The 21,184-nt window shown below is 39.1% G+C and overlaps 1 protein-coding gene across 5 annotated transcripts in view; it reads right to left on the reverse strand.

Annotated features, from left to right (window-relative positions):
- CFAP91 (cilia and flagella associated protein 91) overlaps positions 1-21,184 on the reverse strand; it is a 113,029-nt gene that overhangs the window by 17,322 nt on the left and 74,523 nt on the right. For all 5 annotated transcript variants that reach the window (XM_027586283.1, XM_027586286.1, XM_027586284.1 and 2 more), the window contains 4 exons: positions 20,781-21,002; positions 17,733-17,881; positions 17,075-17,166; positions 6,714-6,879 (listed from right to left, as the gene is read on the reverse strand). In XM_027586283.1, the coding sequence (XP_027442084.1) occupies positions 6,728-6,879; positions 17,075-17,166; positions 17,733-17,881; positions 20,781-21,002 (615 nt within the window). In that variant the 3' untranslated portion in view covers positions 6,714-6,727. The remainder of the gene's footprint in view (positions 1-6,713; positions 6,880-17,074; positions 17,167-17,732; positions 17,882-20,780; positions 21,003-21,184) is intronic.

The following is a 21,184-nucleotide window of genomic DNA, read 5'->3' on the forward strand; positions in this document are numbered from 1 at the left end:
AGCTTTGAACATATCTGTCACACAGATATGTGCTGCCAACACTGATTATCAATCCATGAGCATATGCTTTTCATTGTGCATATTTACTGCTTGGGAGGCATTTACAGAACTCCATTAGATTCTTCTCTTGATATTTCCCTCTTAGCATGTCATTACAACGTATATTAATTGCTTCCAGTTGAAGGTTAAGTGGACATTCCTCCATCGCACAGTTAAAGAGACTTTGATATAGGAAGATTTCCTTTGCACTTGTTTCAAGGTCCAAAAAATGCTCCTGGAGGTGTAAACTCAGAAAACATATTCACTGCAACTATGTGTGGGAATTAAAATCTTGCTTCTTGTTCTAACTTGTGACAGCACAGGAAGTGTAAAGCAGCTTGCCATTACTTGTGATTCAATGTTAGTTGCCACTGAAATGATTTTACCATAGTGTAAATTCTGCCATATAAGCTCTGTTTTGCCTTGTAATTTTAGGTTGGATTCATTAAAAAATATTATCAAGTCTACAGCAAAAGCTAATTTCCAAAGCCATTCAGTATCCCATAATGGTGGATAAGGGTAGTTTACTTATTTAGAAAAATCTCAATCTTAATCTGACTCAAAAACTCACACTGAAAGGTTATCAGTGCTAAGCCATCAAGTATCAGTGAGGTAGGCAAGTCAGAACATACAGCTGTTTCTGACACAAAAAAAATCATGGAACAATAAATTAACAATGGTTAAATCCATGAGACTGAGTGAAGATCACCATTGAAACAGCTGGTTAAATAACACATGATAGATTAAAACATGTTTTCACTAGTAAAAGGTTTATCCACTAAAAACCTACTGCTGACATTCTGTGGGGAAATTTGGCCATACATTCAGGACTCCTCTAGATTGTAATCCATCATGCCAGTCCATACAGATTTTAAAAGCCTTGCTCGTTTGTTTCCCCTAGTAAATAAAGACCCTCTGCCCTTGGCAAGCCTGAGCCCCAGCTTGTACCCAAACTTGGCCAATGCCCGAAGGCAAGAAAATGGCCAGTGATCTCAGATCACTTAGGAAGGACTTTCCTCTCTGTTATAGTTCATCTAGTCCCTTCGATTTCCATAGCTCTCCGATGTCTTTAAAAATAATGATGTTTACAACGTATCCATTATTTAAATGTTGCAGCTACCTACTATATCCTACCTAAAATCAGAAGACATGTCTATTTTGTTTTATTAAATTCTTTTTCCCCCAAGTTACGCATGTTTTTCTTCAAAATTTTATGTTTTTTCTTTCCTTTTGCTTTTTTGCATCTAATTTACTGTCCTTTTTATAATTTCTTGAAAAGGATGCTTAGTCTTATTTTCATCTTTTCAAATAAATGCCTTTAAGACTATAAATTTCTAAGCATCACATTAACAGTGTTCCACAAGTTTGATACATACACAGCATTTTTGTCATTTTTCAGTTCAAAGTATTTTCTAGTTCTATTATGACACTTTCTTTGATGAACAGATTGTTTATATCTGTATTTCTTAATTTTCAAACATATTAGAATTATCTTGTCATTGATTTCTAGTTTCCTTGCATTTTTATCAAAAAACACACTTTGCAGGATTTCAACTGTTTGAAACAGTTGACACTTGCTTTATGACCATATATAGTCAGTTTTTGTACATGTTTGTTGTGTGTATTCTTAAATAATATGCAATCTGTAGTTGTTAGGTATAATATTCTATAAATGTGCTTTAGGTCAAATTTCTTAATTATGTATTTCAAATCTTCCATTTCTTTTTTTTCCCTCAGTTCCTGATAGAGATTAAAATTTCCTAGCATTATTCTGGATTTGTTTCTCTGTGCAGTTCTATTAAGTTTGCTTTACAAAGGTTGAGGCCATGTTACTAGATACATTCCTATTTGTGACTCATACCTTCCCAATGAATTAAAACCTTTATCTTTATGAAGTGTCCTTCATTTTGTCTAGTAGGACTTTCTGCCTTAGAGTCTTCTTTGTCTAATATTAATATTGTTATATCTGCTTTCCTGTGGGTAATTTTTTTTATGGTATATATTTTTTTATCCTTTAACTTGTAAGCATTCTGTATATTTAGATTTTGTATGTGCCTCTTACAGTTTTTTTTTTTAAAGATTTTATTTATTTATTTGAGAGAGAGAGAGAGAGAAACAGCATGAGAGGGGAGAGGGTCAGAGGGAGAAGCAGGCTCCCCGCTGAGCTGGGAGCCCGATGTGGGACTCGATCCTGGGACTCCAGGATCATGACCTGAGCTGAAGGCAGTCACTTAACCAACTGAGCCACCCAGGTGCCCTGTATGTGCCTCTTACAAACAGCATTTATTTTTATTCAGTCTGACAAATTCTGACTTTGGGCATTTAGCTATTTACATTTAATATAAATTAATGATGAATCAATGATAAACACCTACCATTTTATTCAGTGCTTTCTATTGGTTTTGTTTCCTTTTTCTCTCCTTTCTATCTTCCAGTTATATTGAGTGGGGTTTTTTTATTCCATTTTCTTCTGTTAGTTTAGATGTCCTACATCTTTCTACTATGCTTTAGGAGTTACCTTAGAGGTTATAAACTGTTGCCTTGAGTCATCAAAGATAAAGTTAAATAACACTCTATCCCTCTCCTAGATAATGCAAATGGCTCAGAACAATTTAGCCCACACACGGATTTCGGACTCCCACACTACTTATGCTGTGTAACTGTAATGTCACTGCTCTTGCTTTTCCTTATTGTTTTTTTTTATGCAGTCAGTAAATATCCACATATTCTTTATCTCCAAATTTCCAACTGGGATAATTTTCCTTCTATTTGAAAAACACCCTTTAGTAATTTCTTTTTTTTTTTTATTAAAGATTTTATTTATTTATTTGAGGGAGAGAATGAGATGGAGAGAGAGCATGAGACGGGGGAGGGTCAGAGGGAGAAGCAGACTGCCACTGAGCAGGGAGCCCGATGCGGGACTCGATCCCAGGACTCCAGGATCATGACCTGAGCCGAAGGCAGTCGCTTAACCAACTGAGCCACCCAGGCGCCCCCTTTAGTAATTTCTTGTAGTGAAGATCTCCTAGTGACAAATTTTGTTTCACTTATCTGAAAATGTCTTTCATTGTCATTCTTGATGGATATATTTGCATGTTATAGAATCCTTTGTTATACTATTTCAGCATTTTGAAGCTATCATTCCTTTATTTTCTGGCTTTATTTCTGATGAGGAGTCAACTTCAGTTTAATTATTGCTCTTCTGAAGGTAATTCACATTCTTTTCCTCTGAAAACTAAAGATTCATTTTCAGCAGTCATATTAAAGTGTATGTAGGTAGAGATTTTTAATATTTTTTTGCCTGGGGTTAAGAAGGCTTATTAAATATTGAGTCTTTCATTGGTTTATAAAAATTCACAATGCATAGTGTTTCCCAACATATTTCTTCTTAGTAGTCAGATTTCTTGAATCAATGGTCCATTTCTATCTTTTTGTCTCTTCCTAATGATTAAGTTATCCTATATCTATCTTTGCATCTCCTCTGTAGTTTCCACCTTTTTGTTCCTTTATTCTTTCTAGGTAAATTCTTCTGACCTATCTTCTAATTTATTAGTTTTCTCCATAGCTGTATTTATCCTGCTCTTAAATCCATTCGTTGAGTTTCTCATGTTGATTACTGCTGATTACTGAAATCTGCTGTATCATTTGTATCATTTCCAGTTCTCTTGAAAATTTCAATGTTGACTTTTATCTCTTTAAACATAAGTGTCTTAGCTCAGGCTGCTTTAACAAAATAACTGGGTAGCTTAAACAACAGAAACTCATTTTTTCACAGTTCTGGATGCTAGGAGTCTGAGGTCAGGCTGTCAGCACTCTCTTCCTGGTTTGTAGATGGCTGCCTTCTTGCCAGGTCCTCACATGGCAGGGAAAAAGAACAAGCTCTCTGGTGTCTCTTCTTATAAGGGCACCATTCCCATCATGGGGGACCCGCCCTCATGATCTCATCTAAGCCAGTTATCTCCCATAGCCCTCATCTCCAAATACCATCATATTGGAGGTTAGGGCTTTAACATCTGAATTTTGGAGGGACACAAGTCTGTAGTACTCCACCCCAGGCCCCCCATCCATGTCCTCATATGCAAAATACAATCATTCCATCCCAATAGCGCCCAAAGTTTTAACTCATTAGAGCATCAACTAAGTCTCATCTAAATATCCTCTAAATCAGGTATGGGTGAGAGTCAGGGTATGATTCATCCGGAGGCAAATTCCTCTCCAGCTGTGAACCAGATGAGTTAGGTACTTTTTTTTTTTAAGATTTATTTTTATTTCAGAGAGAGAGAGAATCCCAAGCAGACTCCATGCTGAACAGAGCCTGGCATGGGGCTTGATCTCATGACCCTGAGATCATGACCTGAGCCGAAATCAAGAGTTGGACATTTAACCAACTGAGCCACCCAAGGCGCCCCTCATCCCAACTAGGGGTTGGAGTCCCAACCCAAATGGAGGAGGCTTACCAGGGCCTCCAGCTTGACTCTAGTTTTTGTCCCCCTACTTTTACAAAGCTGGTGAAAGCATCACTCAGCTTTTCAGCCCCATTTTCTAGAATGTGCATATTCCCTCAGGGGGGGGAAAAAGTGACTGCAAATGCCAGCATCAACTCTCTGAATTTGTCTTCTCTTAGATATTTGCCCAGAAATTCCTCACTGTTAGCTCTCCATTATCTTCAAGCTGATTAAAAATATTTTAAAATCAGTGGTCCATGCCTACATCCTTAAGCATTAGTAAATAATCTCACATCTGTCCTTCCATCCTTCCCACAGAGAAGGAAGAGAGAGTACATACATGGGGGCAACTAAGCATCATGTTCCAAACATTAATAAAGCAGTAGAGAGATACTTTATACTCAGAAGTAAATGCAGACATACTCAATTTAAACTATGTAAATTTTTTATCTTATTAAATTTTCATGTAAGAAAAATGACTATCCAAGTATTGAAGGTGATTTTTATCACAATAGTAAGATAGGCAAAATGCTATGGTCCTTGAATTTATATTATATAGATGTATGGATAACATTACCTGTAAATACATGGTTTATCTTTTCAGGGATTTCAGAGATTATTTCATTATTAATTAAAAACAAAAGATTTTCTGCTGTAATTTATGGCCATAGCTTGGTATTTAAGAGTCCTTTGTCAGTTTTCTCTCTTCTTCCTTTCTTTCTTTTTCTAGAGATTTTATTTATTTGAGAGAGTGAGTGAGAGAGCACAAGAGCAGGGTGAGGGACAGAGGGAGAAGCAGACTCCCCACTGAGCAGGGAGCCTGACACAGGGCTTGATCCTGGGACTCTGGGATCATGACCTGAGCCAAAGGCAGACGCTTAACCAATTGAGCACCCAGGCGCCCCCTCTGCTTTCTTTCTTAACTGACCCTTCATCTCAATATTCCTTCCATGATCCTCTTTGATTGAAACTTAAGGTCCCACTAGATTCCCTTGCATAGGGTCTGCTGGTCACATAAGTGCAGGCAAACCTCTAGTGAAGGGACATTATTGTATAAAATGATACCGTTAGTGGCAGCGCTGGCTAACACTCAAATCTTCTGAATGCCAGGCTCAAATTTTCCCGGAAGCCTTGTGTCTTCCCCATCCTGATAGCATACTCTCACACCAAAATAGTAGATGATGTGCTTGACCAGAAAAGGGTTGAGAGAGAAGGTATATGCAAAGGGTTCAGAGAATTTCTTCTTTCTTTCTTCTGAGAATTCTCATAAGAATTTTACTTTCAATTGACTCTCTAGCTCTGTTTTCCTAGCAATTCGATAAGGTAGTTTGTATCAACTATGTTACTAAGCAACACTACTTGCCCTCCAAGTGGTAACTAGCATTTGATTGGAAGGAATTACAAATGAACTAGTACTACCTAATAGGAAACCATAGGTTTGAGTTTTCCTGAGTGCTGACTTTTGTAACCGAGTGAATCCATTAAGGGGACCCTGGACACTGTGTCTATGGAATCATTACAAGACATCCTGGCCCCTTAGGCACAGAAACCAGGGCAGGTCTGCACCTACCCAATGTCAATCTCTCTTCCTTGCATCTGAGCTTTGTAACCAGGGGACTAAATAGCTATGTGTTCATCTGTGTGGACACGGCAAGAGCTTCCATATAAAGAGAAGCACCTGCAGCTGCCCTGCTCGAAGCTGGGGTTTCTGTCTTCTATCTTGCTGAGTAAACAGATACTCAGCTCCTATCGAAACTTGTCTGTGTTAGTCTTGTGAGTAGGAATGTTTAGTCGAGCCTAAGACCAACTCCTGGTGGGCCCTGCAGGAGGCGTCTGGGCTAGAACTGGACAGGCTGTGCCTCATGCTGTGCTTACAACCAACGTGATGAGACAGGGATTCCTTCTCTACTCCCTAAGAACAAGCTGCTTTTTATAACATGGACACATTTTACAGCTTTATTTGTGATCAAATACCATCATGTGCTTTAAGGACCCATAAAAAATTACCCAGAATCCTATTATCTGGACACAGGAGTCCAACTGCTATAATGTCAACTCTGTTCTCTAAGAATTTCAACAGTAGGTTCCATCACCTAGATGAAATGTGCCAATTTGAATGGGAGTGTTTCACTTTCTTAAACACATTAGGGTTGTTGGAGTAGAGCAGAGAGCTGAATGATGCTGCCTCTCCTCCCCTCTGCTTCCTTTCAGATAAAAAGTCAAACTCACCTTAGCTGCGATTCTTATTTTTGAGTTTTTTTCTCAGGTGACTTGTCAGTGTCCGAGACCTCCTCATCTTGCTGTTGCGCCACAAAATTCTTATTGACCATGTCTTCTGTGTGGCTGTGGATGATCTGATGGGCTGCAAGGATATGCTTCCGCTGGGCGTTTCTCACTGTGCCAAAGCGACAAGAAATTTTACTCTGAAAGTCTAAACAAAATCATTCCCAAAGATTTTCAAGAAAGCAGTGACAGAAATGATAATTTGGTAAACCACATATTCCCCTGCTTCAAGCTGATGAGCGTAAATAGCAATGAGCTGCTCTCTGTTGTAGAAGTATGCCTTCTAGAGGGAACCAGACCTAAGGTTGATCATTGCTGCTTTCCCTGTCCCCACTCTCTGGTTCAGTCCGGTCAGGCTCCTCCCCACGCAGCTGGCCTCTATTGCTGCCCTCCCCAGCTGCCCTCTGCTGGAGTGTCTGCACAGCCCAACTCAGGGCCCAGCTCCACCAGGAAGCCTCCTCTGACCGGGCCGACCCACATCCACCATTGCCACACCTGAGTTCCCACAAACCCACGCAGCACTGAAGCACTCAGTGTGAGTTTCGTTTTGTTTTTTTAACTAGGTTGTAATGACTTAAAGATAGAGACCTTGTCTCCTACTTCTCTTTGAGCTTTTGTTCCTAATATGGAGCATACTTGTTGACTGATGATGAGTTTCTCAGCTCATGGCTTTAGAAGGTGGTCTTTGCTCCATATTCTAAGGATATTTATTATCAAAGATTAGTACATTAAGCATCCTATCTCCCTTGGAAAGGACTAATCATGATGATGATGATAACGTTAGCACATAGCATTTGTCCTTACTTTGTGCCAGGCACTGTTTTAAGCAGTTGGTGTATATCCATTTAAACCACCCCACAACCCTAAAAGAGATGATGAATAATATCCCCATTTTCAGATAAGGAAACACAGAGAGACACAGAGAGATTAAGTAATTTGCCCCAAATCACACAGCCAGTAAAGGACAGTAAGAAGTACTATGGGTTCTGTGCTGTTCATGTATCAGCGAGTTTACAGAGGATAAATCACAGTTTATAGAGGATAAATCAACTTCCACTTCACAGTAGTATGGTTGAAAGAATGGGGACTTTGGAGCCACACAGACCATGGTTCACATCTGTAAGTTGTATAAACTCTCTAAGCACTAATTTCCATAATTGAAAATGAGAATACAGCTCCAGCTATTTTAAGAAATTGAGATAGGTACTTTTTAAATGCTTAGTACCGTGTCTGGAACTTAGCATGCACTTAAAATTTGGTAGTTACTGTTATTTTACATCTATATACAGGTCTCTTCAAGGTCTTCAATCATGATATACCTCAAAATAGTCTGTATATATTACCTTAATTTGGGGTAAAGAGTCTATATAATACATATGGTTCTTTTAAGAAACAAAAGGTCCTAGTGTGCGCTCCCTGTCCAGATGGCTTTCTTCATTTGGTGTAATAGAAAGAGGAGAGGCTGAGGACTTGCCCAGCTTCCCCACAGACAAGTCCCACTGGATTCCTTCAGCTCAAGTGCCTCCTCCAGCTCCTTGACCTAAAGAAGACTGACCAAATAAAAAGGATTTGCATATTTTCTTAAAGATTCAGAAAACACAAAATCCCTTTTATAAAAAGGTGACATAGAAACATTGATTATTTTATCTGAAAATTAAATGTTATTGATATAAGCACTATCATACACCACTGATGGGAGTACGAATTAGAACAATCTTTTTGTGGGAGCTATTTGGTAGTATCTAGCAAAAGTAAAATGCACATACCCTATTTCTAGCACCGTACTGCTAGCAATTTACTGTCAGTAGCATGAGCAGGATAGGCATAGAATATACTGCCTGCAGCACTGCTAGTTATAGGAAAACACACTGAAACAAACTAAATGCTTATCACTAAGAGGTACAGGCTTAGAAATTACAGTACAATCACGTAAAGGGAAAATAAGGTATTTCTTTGTTCTCTTCAAATGCATTAGAACTCTACCATTCCTCTATCCCTATTAGGTGATCGGAAATGTTATACTTCTCTTAAACCTGTCCAGAATTCCCTGAACAACATGGAAACCTTGTAAAAAATAACCGAGCTGTTCTTTCACTTAAATTTTTTAATTTAAATTCAATTTAATTAACATATAGTGTATTATTAGTTTCAGCGGTAGAGTTCAGTGATTCATCAGTTGCATATAACACCAGTGCTCATTATATCCCGTGCCCTCCTTAATGCCCATCACCCAGTTACCCCATCCCCCACACCCCTCCCCTACAGCAACCCTGTTTGTTTCTTAGAGTTAAGAGTCTCTTATGGTTTGTCTCCCTCTCTGATTTTGTCTTACTTTATTTTTCCCTCCCTTCCCCTATGATCCTCTATTTTGTTTAAGTTCCACACGAGTGAGATCATATGATAATTGTCTGACTGATTTATTTCACTTAGCATAATACCCTCTAGTTCCATCCACGTCGTTGCAAATGGCAAGATTTCATTCTTTCTGATGGCTGAGTAACATTCCATTGTGTATATGTACAACATCTTAATCCATTCATCTGTCGATGGACATCTGTGCTCTTTCCATATTTTTTTGACTGTAAACATTTGAGGCTTACAAAAGATTTGAATTTTTTTATTCTTCTTTAAAATTCCAGTACAATTAAAATACAGTGTTATATTAGTTTCAGGTGTATAATATAGTGATTCAACAATTCTATACATTTCTCAATGTTCATCATGTTAAGTGAACTCTTAGTTCTCTTCACCTATTTCACCTATATGCCCACCAATCTCCCCACTGGTAACCATCAGTTTGTTCTCTATACTTAAGATTCTTTTTACTTGTCTCTTTTTTTCTTTGTTGATTTAATCTGTTTTTAAACTTAACATAGGAGTGAAATCATATAATTGTCTTTCTCTGACTCACTTATTTCACTTACCATTATACCCTCTGGATCCATCCATGTTGTTGCAAATGGCAATGTTTCATTCTTTTTTATTTTATGGCTGAGTAATATTCCATTGTGGATATATACCACATCTTTATCTATTCATCTATTGATGGACACTTGGGCTGCTTCCATAATTTGGCTATTGTTAAATAATGCTGCAATAAACACAGGGATGCATATATCTTTTCAAATTACTGTTCATATTCTTTAGGTAAATACCCAGTAGTGGAATAACTAGGTCATTTGGCAGTTCTAGTTTTCATTTTTTTGAAGAACCTCCATATTGTCTTTTACAGTGGCTGCACCAGTTTGCATTCCTCCCATAAGGGTATGAGGGTTCCTTTTTTTTTTTTTTACACACATCCTTGCCAACACTTTTTTCTTGTGCTTTTGATTTTAGCCATTCTGACTGGTATGAGGTGATATCTCACCATGGTTTTAATTTGTACTTCCCTGATGATTAGTGATGTGATCATCTTTTCATGTGTCTATTGGCCATCTGTATGTCTTCTTTGGAGAAATGTGTTCATGTCTTCTGTCCATTTTTTAATTGGATTTTTTCTTTTGGTCTTGAGTTATAAAAGTTCTTTATATATTTTCTAACCCTTTATTGGATATGTTATTTGCAAATATCTTCTCCCATTCAGTAGGTTGTCTTTTAGTTCTGTTGATTGTTTCCTTTGCTGTGCAGAAGCTTTTAATTTTGATGTAGTCCCAATAGTTCATTTTGCTTTTGTTTCCCTTGCCTCAGGAGACATATCTAGAAAAATGTTGCTATGACCAATGTCAGAGAAATTATTTCCTGTGCTCTCTTCTAGAATTTTTATGGTTTCAGGTCTCACATGTAGGTCCCTAATCCATTTTGAGTGTATTTTTATGTATGGTGTAAGAAAATGGTTCAGTTTCATTCTTTTGTATGTAGCTGTCCAGTTTTCCCAACACGATTTACTAAAGAGACTTTTTCCCATTGCATATTCTTGCCTCCTTTGTGGAAAATTAGCCATTATAATTGTGGTTTTATTTCTGGGCTTTCTGTTGTGTTCTATTGATCTATGTGTCTGTTTTTTGTGCTGGTACCATACTGTTTTGATTACTACAGCTTTGTAGCATATCTTGAAATCTGGGATTGTGATACCTCCAGTTTTGTTCTTCTTTTTCAAGACTGCCTTGGTCATTCAAGGTCTTTTGTGGTTCCATACAAATGTTAGGATTATTTGTTCTAGTTTTGTGAAAAATACTGTTGGTATTTTGATAGGGACTGCATTAAATCTGTAGATTGCTTTGTGTAGTATGGACACTTTAACAATTTTGTTCTCCCAATCTATGAACATGGGATGTCTTTCCATTTGTGTCATCTTCAATTTCCTTCATTAATGTTTTATAGTGTTCAGAGTAGAGATCTTTCACCTCCTTGGTTAAGTTTATTCCTAGGTATTTAATTCTTTTTGGTTTAATTGTAAATGGGATTGTTTTCTTAATTTCTCGTTCTGTTACTTCATTATTAATGTATAAAAATTCAACAGATTTCTGCATACTGAGTTTGTATCCTGCAACCCTTCTGAATTCATTTATTAATTCTAGTAGTTTTTTGGTCATGTCTTTAGGGTTTTTCTCTATACATTATCATGTCATCTGCAAACAAAGTTTTACTTCTCCTTACTAATTTGGATGCCTTTTATTTCTTCTTCTCTTCTGAGTGCTGTGGCTAGGATTTCCAGTACTATGTTGAATAAAAGTGGTGAGAGTGGACATCTTTGTTTTAATTCCTGATCTTAGGGGAAAGCTCTGTTTTTCATCACTGAATATAATGTCAGCTGTGGGTTTTTCATATATGGCTTTTAGTATGTTGAGGTAAATTCCCTCTAAACCTACTTTGTTGAGGGTCTTTATCATGAAACGATGCTGTGCTTTGTCAAATGCTTTTTCTGCATCTATTGAAATATGGTTTTTTATACTTTCTGTTGTTGTGATCTATCACATTAATTGATTTACAAATATTGCAGCACCCTTGCATCCCAGGAAGAAATCCCACTTGACTGTGGTGAAATTTTTTTTATGTATTGTTGGATTTGGTTTGCTAATAGTTTGTTGAGGATTTTTGCATCTATGTTCATCAGAGATACTGACTGGCCTGTAGTTCTCTTGTTTTGTAGCATCTTTATCTGGTTTTGGTATCAGGGTACATACAGCTGGCCTCATAAAATACATTTGAAAGCTTTCCTTCCTCTTCTATTTTTCAGAATAGTTTGAGAAGAACAGGTATTAACTCTTCTTTAAATGTTGGTAGAATTCACCTGTGAAGCCATCTGGTCCTAAACTTTTGTTGGAAGTTTTTTGATTACAGATTCATCTCCCATGCTGGTGATCAATCTTCAAATTTTTTATTTCTTCCTGATCTAGTGTGGAGAGGTTATATATTTCTTGGAATTTATCCACTTCTTCTAGGGTGTCCAACTTGTTAGCATATACTTTTTCATAATAATCTCATAACCCTTGCTATTTCTGTGGTATTATTTCTGTTTCTGTTATTTCTGTTTCGGTTTCTGTTATTTCTCTTTCTTTTCTAATTTTGTTTGAGTCTTCTCTCTGTCTCTCTCCTTTTTTTTTTTGGATGAGTATGGCTAAAGGTGTATCAATTTTGTTGATCTTTTCATAGAACCAGCTCCTGGTTTCCTTGAGTTCTTCTCTTGTTTTTTAATTTCTTTTATTTCTTCTCTTTATTACTTCCTTCCTTCTAGTTTTGGGTTTTGCTTGTTATTTTTCTAGCTTCTTTAGGTGTAAAGTTAGATTGGGATTTTTCTTGCTTCTTGAAATTGGCTTGTACTGCTATAATCTTCCTTAGAACAGATTTTGCTACATCCCAAAGATTTTGGATCACTGTGTTTTCATTTCATTTCTCTCCATGTATTTTTTGATTTCTTGGTTGACGCATTCATTGTTTAGTAGCATGTTATCTAACCTCTATGTATGTGTCTTCTTTCCAGATTTTTTCCTGTAGTTGGTTTCTAGTTTCATAGCATTGTAGGTGGAGTAGATGCATAAGATGACTTCAAACTTTCAAAATTTGTTGAGAATTATTTTGTGGCCTAACGTTATCTATCTATCTATCTGCAGTCCCTATGCAGTCCCCCACATGGAGAATGTTCCATGTGAACTTGAAAAGAATGCCTATTTCACTGTTTTAGGATGGAAAGTTCTGAGTATCTCTTAGATCCATCTGGTCCACTGTGTCATTCAAACACTGTTTTCTTGATTTTATTCTTTGGATGATTTGTCCATTGATTATGTGGGGTGTTAATGTCCCCTACTATTATTGTTTTACTATCAATTACTCTCTTTATGTATGTTAATAGCGGCTTTATGTGGTTGAGTGCTCCCATGTTGGATGCATAAATATTTGTAATTGTATCTTCTTGTTGGATTATTGTTCCCTTTATGATTATGTAGTGTCTTTGTTTCTTGTTACAGTCTTTGTTTTCAAGTCTACTTTGTCTGAACTAAGTGTAGCTAACCCGGTTTGCTTTTCACTTCCCTTTGCTTGATAAATGCTTTTGCATCTCTTCACTTTCAATCTGCATATGTCTTTAGGTCTGAAATGAGTCTTTTATAGGCAGCATATAGATGGGTCTTGGTTTTTTATCAATTCTATGACCCTACGTCTTTTGATTGGAACATTTAGTCCATTTACATTCAAAGTAATTATTGATAGGTAAGTAACAAGTATCAGTAAGTACATGTTTTATGGTTGTTTTTGTAGTTCTTCTCTGTTCCTTTCTTCTCTTACTTTTTTCTCTCCTGGTTTGCTGACTTTCTTTAGTGATATACCTGGATTCCCCTCTCTATTTTTTGTATATATATTACTGGTTTTTGTTTTGTGGTTACTATTAGGTTGATATGTAACATCTTATACAAATAGCAGTCTATATTAAGTTGTTGTTCGCTTAAGTTTGAACCCATTCTAAAAGCACTAAATTTTTATTCCTCTCCCTGTCACATTTTAGGTATATGGTGTCATACATACTTGATATCCTTTTATTTTGTGAATATAGACATACTTGTTTTATAGACATACTTAATTTTACAGGTTTTGTGCATCCTACTTTTCTTACTCCTGCTTATGGCCTTTCCTTTCCACTCACAGAGTCCCCTTAACATTTCATGTAAGGCTGATTTAGTGGTCATGAATTCCTCCAACTTTTGTCTTTCTGGCAAACTCTTTCTCTACCCTCTCTCCTTCTATTCTGAATGATAGTTTTGTTGGATGGAGTATTCTTGGTTGCAGGTTTTTCTATTTCAGCACTTTGAATATATCATGCCACTCTCTTCTGGCCTGAAATGTTTCTGCTGAAAAATCAGCTAGTTGTCTTACAGGGTATTTCTTGTATGTAACTACTTTTTTTCTCTTGCTGCTTTAAAATTTCTTTAGCACTACTTTTTGCCATTTTAATTACCATGTGCCTTGGTGTGGACCTCCTTGGGTTTTGATTTTGATGGGGGTGCTTTGTGCCTCCTGAATCTGGATTTCTGTTTCCTTCTCCACATATGGGAAGATTTCAGCTATTATTCCTTCAAATAAAATTTTCTCCTGCCCCCCCATCTTCTCCTTCTTGAGTCCTTATAATGCAAATGTTATTACACTTGATGGTGTGGTTGAGTTTCCTTAACCTATTTTCATTTTTTATTATTATTTTTTCTCTCCTGTTCAGCTTGATTGCTTTCCATTACTCTGTCCTCCAAGTCACTGATGTGTTCTGCTTCTTCTTGTGTACTATTTTTTTCCCTCTAGTGTATTTTTAACTTCAGTTATTGAGTTCTTCATCTCTGATTGGTTCTTTTTTATGTTTTCTATCTCTTTGTTGAGTGTCTGAGTCCTTCACTCTTTTCTCCATTCCCGTAAATATGTTTATGACCATTACTTTAATTCTCTATCAGGCATATTGCTTATCTCTGTTTCATTTAGCTTCCTTGTGATTTTTGTCCTGTCCTTTCATTTGGGACACATTCTTCTGTCTCCTCATTTTGTCCAACTCTGTGTGTCTGTTATCTATGTGCTGTGAAAGTCAGCTACATCTCTGGCTCTTGAAAGTCATGGACGTATGAAGAGGTGGTCCTATAGTGCCCTGCAGTAGAATGTCCCCTGTTCACCAGACCCTGGCATTCAGGGGTATCTCCTGTGTGTGTTGTGTGTGCGCTATTGTTGTGGCTGAGTCATATCTGCCTTCAGTTTAGTTGTCTGCAAAGGCTGTCTGCCTGTTGTGGGCAGGGTTTGGTCCCTGTGTTGTTAGTGGGCCAGTCTGGGGTCACCATGGGCTTGATTTTGGTCAGCCCAGATGTTTGCCAGAGCTGTGGTCACAATGAACTACAGGGCATTCTCCCTGTGTTGACCCCTGGTAGGCTTTCATTGGTGGGTGAGGCCTGCAGTCAGACCAGATATCTGCCCACTGCTGGGTTCACGGTTGAACTGATGTGTGTGTGATTATTTTTCCCTCTCCTTGGGGCAGAAGTCACTTTGGAGTGGTGCTGGTCCACTGGGGCTGCCTGCATAATGCCAGGTTTGTGACACTGCTTTCGATGAACTCCTGCTAAGTGGAGTGGTTGGGAGAAGGCAGATCCAAAGGGGAACATGGGGATGGGGTACGTTGTTAGTAAGCTAAGTGGAGAGAGTGTGTGTACTTTGCTGGTCCTTGTAGGTATCTGTTTATCTAGGCTGGGGTTAAGGGAGGTAAATGGCCCTGACAGCACTTTTGTTTTTGAAGAAATCTCCTAGCGCATGTTCTGAGATTAGTAAACCTTCTCATACACTCATACTGCTGCTTCCATGATGTATCTCAGTGGGGCTGTTTGTTATGCTGTCTCTTTAAGGGTGGGGATGATTCCTATTGCCCTCTGGCTCTGCTAGAGCCAAGCCGCGGATTTATAAAGTTCCAGGTGTTGAGCCCTGCTGATTGTAAAACTTGTGAGGTTAAGCCCCTCTGGTTTTCAAAGCCAAATATTAAGGGGGATTCATCTTGCCAGTACAGGTCCCCTGTGTCTCGGGTGTCTGGTGTAGGGTCTGCTGCTCTCCTTTCTCTTGCTTGCGGTGTCCCTCCCATGGACAGTGTCATGGGTCAGTTTGGTTCCTGACCTGTCTCCGCCCTTCCTACCATTTTTGATGTGGTCTCTTCCCTACATTTAGGTGTTGAGAGTGTGTTCTGCCAGTTTTCAGGTTGCTTTCTGGGTTATTTACACTGATGTGGGTGTTATCTAGGAGTAACCGTGGGACAAGGTGAGCTTAGGATCTTCCCACTTGGCCTTCTTCCCTGGAAGTTATTTCACTTAAATATTGATCTTCTGGTTGCACCCCTCTCTCTCTCTCTGGTTACCTGTCTGTCACCAATAGCCTGAAAGCTCCAGAAAAGTATTCTTTTTTGGAGGGCAGGGGTGTTTTTTTTTTGAGGGGGGAGGTTGGGCAGAGGGAGAGGGAGAATCTCGAGCAGACTCCATGCTGAGTGTGGAGCCAGACGTGGGCCTTGATCTCAAGACCCTGAGATCTTGACCTGAGCCGAAATCAAGAGTCAGATGCTTAACCGACTGAGTCACCCAGGTGCGCCAAGAACATTTTTTAAGACAATTTTTTTACTTTCTCTATTGACTAAAAGCATTAGTCTTCGGGCGCCTTGGTGGCTCAGTCATTAAGCGTCTGCCTTCGGCTCAAGTCATGATCCCAGGGTCCTGGGATTGAGCCCCGCCATCAGGCTCCCTGCTCCATTGGAAACCTGTTTCTCCCTCTCCCTCTCCCCCTGCTTGTGTTCCCTGTCTCGCTGTGTCTCTGTCAAATAAATAAATAAAATCTTAAAAAAAAAAATTGTTAAAAAAAATAAAAATAAAATAAAAGCATTAGTCTTCAAAACATGCCACTTTTGACAAGTAAGTGAAGATATTTATACTTATATACAGTCCTGGCAGAAACAGAAGTTATCTGTGGCACAGGCAGAGCAGCAGAATAGATTTAAGCCCTTCAAGCATCTCAGCTTTCCAATACCCACTTTGTAGGTATCCCACCTCCAAAAGGCTAGTACAGTTTGAAAATTCTGCATATTGTCAATATTTGCTTTATGTCTTAAAAAAAAAAATCACAAAATACACCTCTTTTGGGAACTTCCTCTTGAAGGTTTGGCTTTCGATACTCTGTCACACTTACTAGAACTGCACCCCATCTATACTAGAGGTGATTATATTCTGGAATCAGCATGAAGAGAACTTGACAAGCTCTGAAATAAGAAAACTCGGTGATTCTGCTTCAGAAATTTCTTCATACTTCTGCTCATTTTAAATCTCAGGGATATTGAAAATAGTTTATATCTTTCAAAGTGAAGCATTACATTGGCTTACCTTTTTCTTTGACAAAGTCCTTTTGTACCTCTGGGATCAGGAAACTATAAACCAACTCAGCAACAATCTCCTCTGACTGAAGCTGAGTTCGACTGAAAAATAAAAAAAAACAATTAAACTATTTCCTTTGTTGCCTTGAGCTGCTGATTTCTACTTAGGTTCTCCTTGCTTGTGTAAGGGATTCCACTGCTCAAATCCCACCACTGCCTTTTCCTTGATTAAGTTGTCTGAAATATTATACTCCTGGTGGGCTTGGTTAACTTCATGCAGATTCAGATTTGACCCTGTTCTTCAGTTAACCTGCCTGCCAGGAAGGGAATGTTAGAGGTATAATTTATACAAGAAGCCAAAACCTTTGGGGTGGAGTAATATTGCACGTAATTACTCACATTGCTTTCATGCTTTGTGGTATTCTAAATGTAATATGTTAGTGATCCAGACTGCAGAGGATAACTGAAAATTCTACTCCCAGCGCTCCTGCCTCACAAAGGTTTAGGCATGTTGACTTCTAAAGAGTTATGCAATTAAAACAATGGACACTGAAGCAGGAGATGTATACTTGTTTCTCCTTGGTGGTCAAATCTTAAGCTCTTGGAAAATACATATTGAGTAACAGCAAATGGGCTGTCCATTCTGCTGTCTGTTCTCTTGTACCAACCGGCTCTCCATTTCATAAGCAATGTCATTGATTTCCTCAGCCATCTTCTCAATTTCTGCCCTGGCTTGTTCTTCTGCCGTGCTCTCTTCGGTATTCAGTATTATGTCTTCCAGATAGGAAGTTACAGTACTTTGGTGAACTTTAATCACCTGCAAAAAATAAAAATATCCCTGTTACTGAGAACAGGAATACTACTGTAAACAAGACCAAAAAAATGAACAAACATTGGTTGACCTGTTTCTTTCATTAAGTCAATAGTCCCCTCATTGATCATTCCTTTCTTTTTTTTTTTCCCTGTCTGGTCAGTTTCTAGCCCACCTACCTACCCATTCTGGGCAGCCCCCATCCATCTACCCATTTTAGAATTATGAGTCTTACTTAGGGTGGGCAATACAACACTGCAGAAAGATCAGGGGCTTCAGGCAATAACCCCATTTTGGATCCTGGCTTTGTTCTTTCCAGCATGTGACTTGGTCAAACTACCCAACTGTGGCAGAAACTAAGAGGTATTTGCCAATGTCCTTTCTCTCCTTCCTCTTTGTAACAGAGCCCCTGAGTTTTAGCTGCGCCAACACATGTCTAGAATAAGGATTACATTTCCTAGTAACCATAGTTCTGGTTGAGGGAGTACAGGCAGAAGTCATCTGTTCACTTTCTAGAAAGGATTTTTTTTTTTTTTTTTTTTTTTAAGAGAGAGAGTACAACCAGGTCGGGGAGAGAGATAATCTTAAACAGGCTCCACCCAGCGTGTAGCCCGAGGCGGGGCTCAATCTCACAACCCTGAGATCATGACCTGAGCTGAAATCAAAAGTTGGACACTTAACCACCTGAGCCACTCACATGCACCTAGAAAGCATTCTTAAAGGGAGAAACCTAGCTTATTCTTTTTTTCTCTTTTCACTTCTCATTTCATGGGGACATAATGCTGGAGCACCAGAAGTCATCTTAAACTGCCATGAGGGCCATGCCTTAAGGACAGAAAAGTGGAAAGCTAGAGTCTCTGATGAATTTTGGAACTATCATACCCTGGACTCCTGCTTTTTTAAGCTTTCTGAAACTGTGAACCAGAACACACATTTTCAAAAGTGCACAGTGAGAAATGTACTATGCACTGAATTAGGGGAAAGCCAGTACCCATGCAGCCACTGCTAGAATTCTAGAAGGCTGCTATGGGTTTTTCCTGACCACAGATCCTTTCTACTGTCATGATTTTATGGTAAACATTCCCTTTTCTTTACAGTTTTCCTAAGTATGCAATCATAAATAGCTAGAATATGGATTGTAGACTGTTACACATTGTAGATGATCTGCCACTGACCATATGTAACTCAAAAATTCTTAATCTATGTAGAGGGAGAGCAATCTGTTTGGTTTAAAAAAAAAACTTGAAACACACACACAACAAATAATATTCATGAATCCTAATTCCATAAGAATTGGGTAAATCCTGAAAATCGCAGATCAAGTAAGAAGATCTCAAATGGACGCATTTTTTTTTTTTAAACTGAGTATCCACACATACAATTCAGACAACCCTCTTGGACAGGAAATTTTTTAAGGTCCAGGTTGGTTCTATCTCTCTTTCCCGTGTGGCCCACATCTGGTCCAGGGGAGACCCCCACACAGCCTTTGCCTTGACATATTCTGGGTGTGCTAGCCACCCATATGGCCTCATCTGTGCCCACCCCCAAAGCAGCCAGCTGGCCCAGCTCCCCTCCTCCCCATTCTTAGGGGGTTAGACACCCTAACTGAAAGAATACATATCAAGCTCGCCAATGACTACAGGAAAAGAAACCAACCTCTGGGTGTGTGTTGGTGTGTGTGGGGGGGTCGGTGTGTTGTGTTGGTGTGTGTGTTGGTGTGTGTTGGTGTGTGTGTTGGTGTGCGTTGGTGTGCGTGTTGTGTGCGTGTTGGTGTGTGTTGGTGTGTGTGTGTTGGGGTGTGTGTTGTGTGTTGGTGTGTGTGTTGGGGTGTGTGTTGTGTGTTGGTGTGTTTGTGTTGTGTGTTGGTGTGTGTGTTGGGGTGTGTGTTGGCGTGTGTGTTGGCGTGTGTGTTGTGTGTTGGCGTGTGTGTGTTGGGGTGTGTGTTGGTGTGTGTGTTGGTGTGTGTATGTTGGTATGTGTTGGTGTGTGTGTGTTGGTGTGTGTGTGTTGGTGTGTGTTGGTGTGTGTGTGTTGGTTGTGTGTGTGTGAGTGTGTGTGTTGGGGAGTAGGATGGGTAGTCATAGCACAGTTCCCTTTAAAGGAATCTTCTTCATAAATCCCCGCCAATTTTAACACTTGCGCTTTTATATTCTTGATGAGGGGGAGTGCTTTGAGATATTACTAGCTCCTTGAACTTCCTCTGAACTTACATCTTGCTCCCTCTGGAATTTCATACCCCTTATGTCTTGGTCAGAATTCCAACTTACTAACCTGGTGCTCTAGTTTATATCTTTAGCCAAAACCTCTCTTCTAAATTCCATCTTGTCGATCCACCTGCTGAAATGACACCTCCACTAGAATGTCTCGAACCTAATAAAAATCAAATTCCTGATTCCAGCCCTGCCCCTAAATTAATTCCATGCTCCGCTTTCCCACATCAAAAAACAGTACTATCATCTCCCCAGTTGCTTAAGCCAGAAACTGGACATCTTCCTTGACTTCTTCCTGTTTCTCATTGACCTTAACCACTTCCACAGCCTCTTTCCTGATCTCCTTGTTTCCACTCTGTCCTCCTTCCAGCCTGTTCTCCACACAGCAAGCAGAGTAACCTGTTTAAAATGTGTCACTGGGGCCCACCTGTTTGCTTCAGGAAACTTACTATATTTTCTAATTCTACACATATTTGCATGTTAAATAGTAATTAAGCTCCAGGAGAAAAGGGACCATGTCCGGTTTCTCCCCTCCGAAGTATCCCACAGTGCCTAGCATATCGTAGGAACTCAGTACATATTTGTAGAACACAATGAAAAACAAAAACAAGTGCCATTTCATATCATGAGTTCCCTCTGCTTTGATGTGGCTCCTTACAAGTAGCTTCCAGACATCCAGCTGCGCCCCCACTTGCCTCCTTAAATATCTGGTCCTCCTCCCGCAGCCGCCTTTGCTCGACTTGGCGCCGACCACTCTCTTCAGCTTCTCGCATCCTCCGCTGCCGCTCGGCCAGCATGGCAAAAGCATGGATCCTCCTCTCTTCCTGCAGTCTCACCAGCTCTTTGGACAGGAAGTCAAACATGTCCGCCAGCGCCCTTCCTTCCAGTCCAGCCAAATGGTTTTCAACCAGTGAGACCTTAAAAATAATAGTAAATTTTCAAGGATACAAATTCTGCTAAGCATGGGGATGTATAAGGAGGGATGCTGGATTACCCAGAACTCGTGACAATCACTTCACTTTCAGAATGCACTTAGTGTTTATTAGGAATATTATCACTAGGTTGGTGTCATCCCAAGGGCTCTTACTAAGAAAACTTA

The sequence above is a fragment of the Zalophus californianus genome, chromosome 1, assembly GCF_009762305.2.
Source record: "Zalophus californianus isolate mZalCal1 chromosome 1, mZalCal1.pri.v2, whole genome shotgun sequence".
NCBI lineage: Eukaryota > Metazoa > Chordata > Mammalia > Carnivora > Otariidae > Zalophus > Zalophus californianus.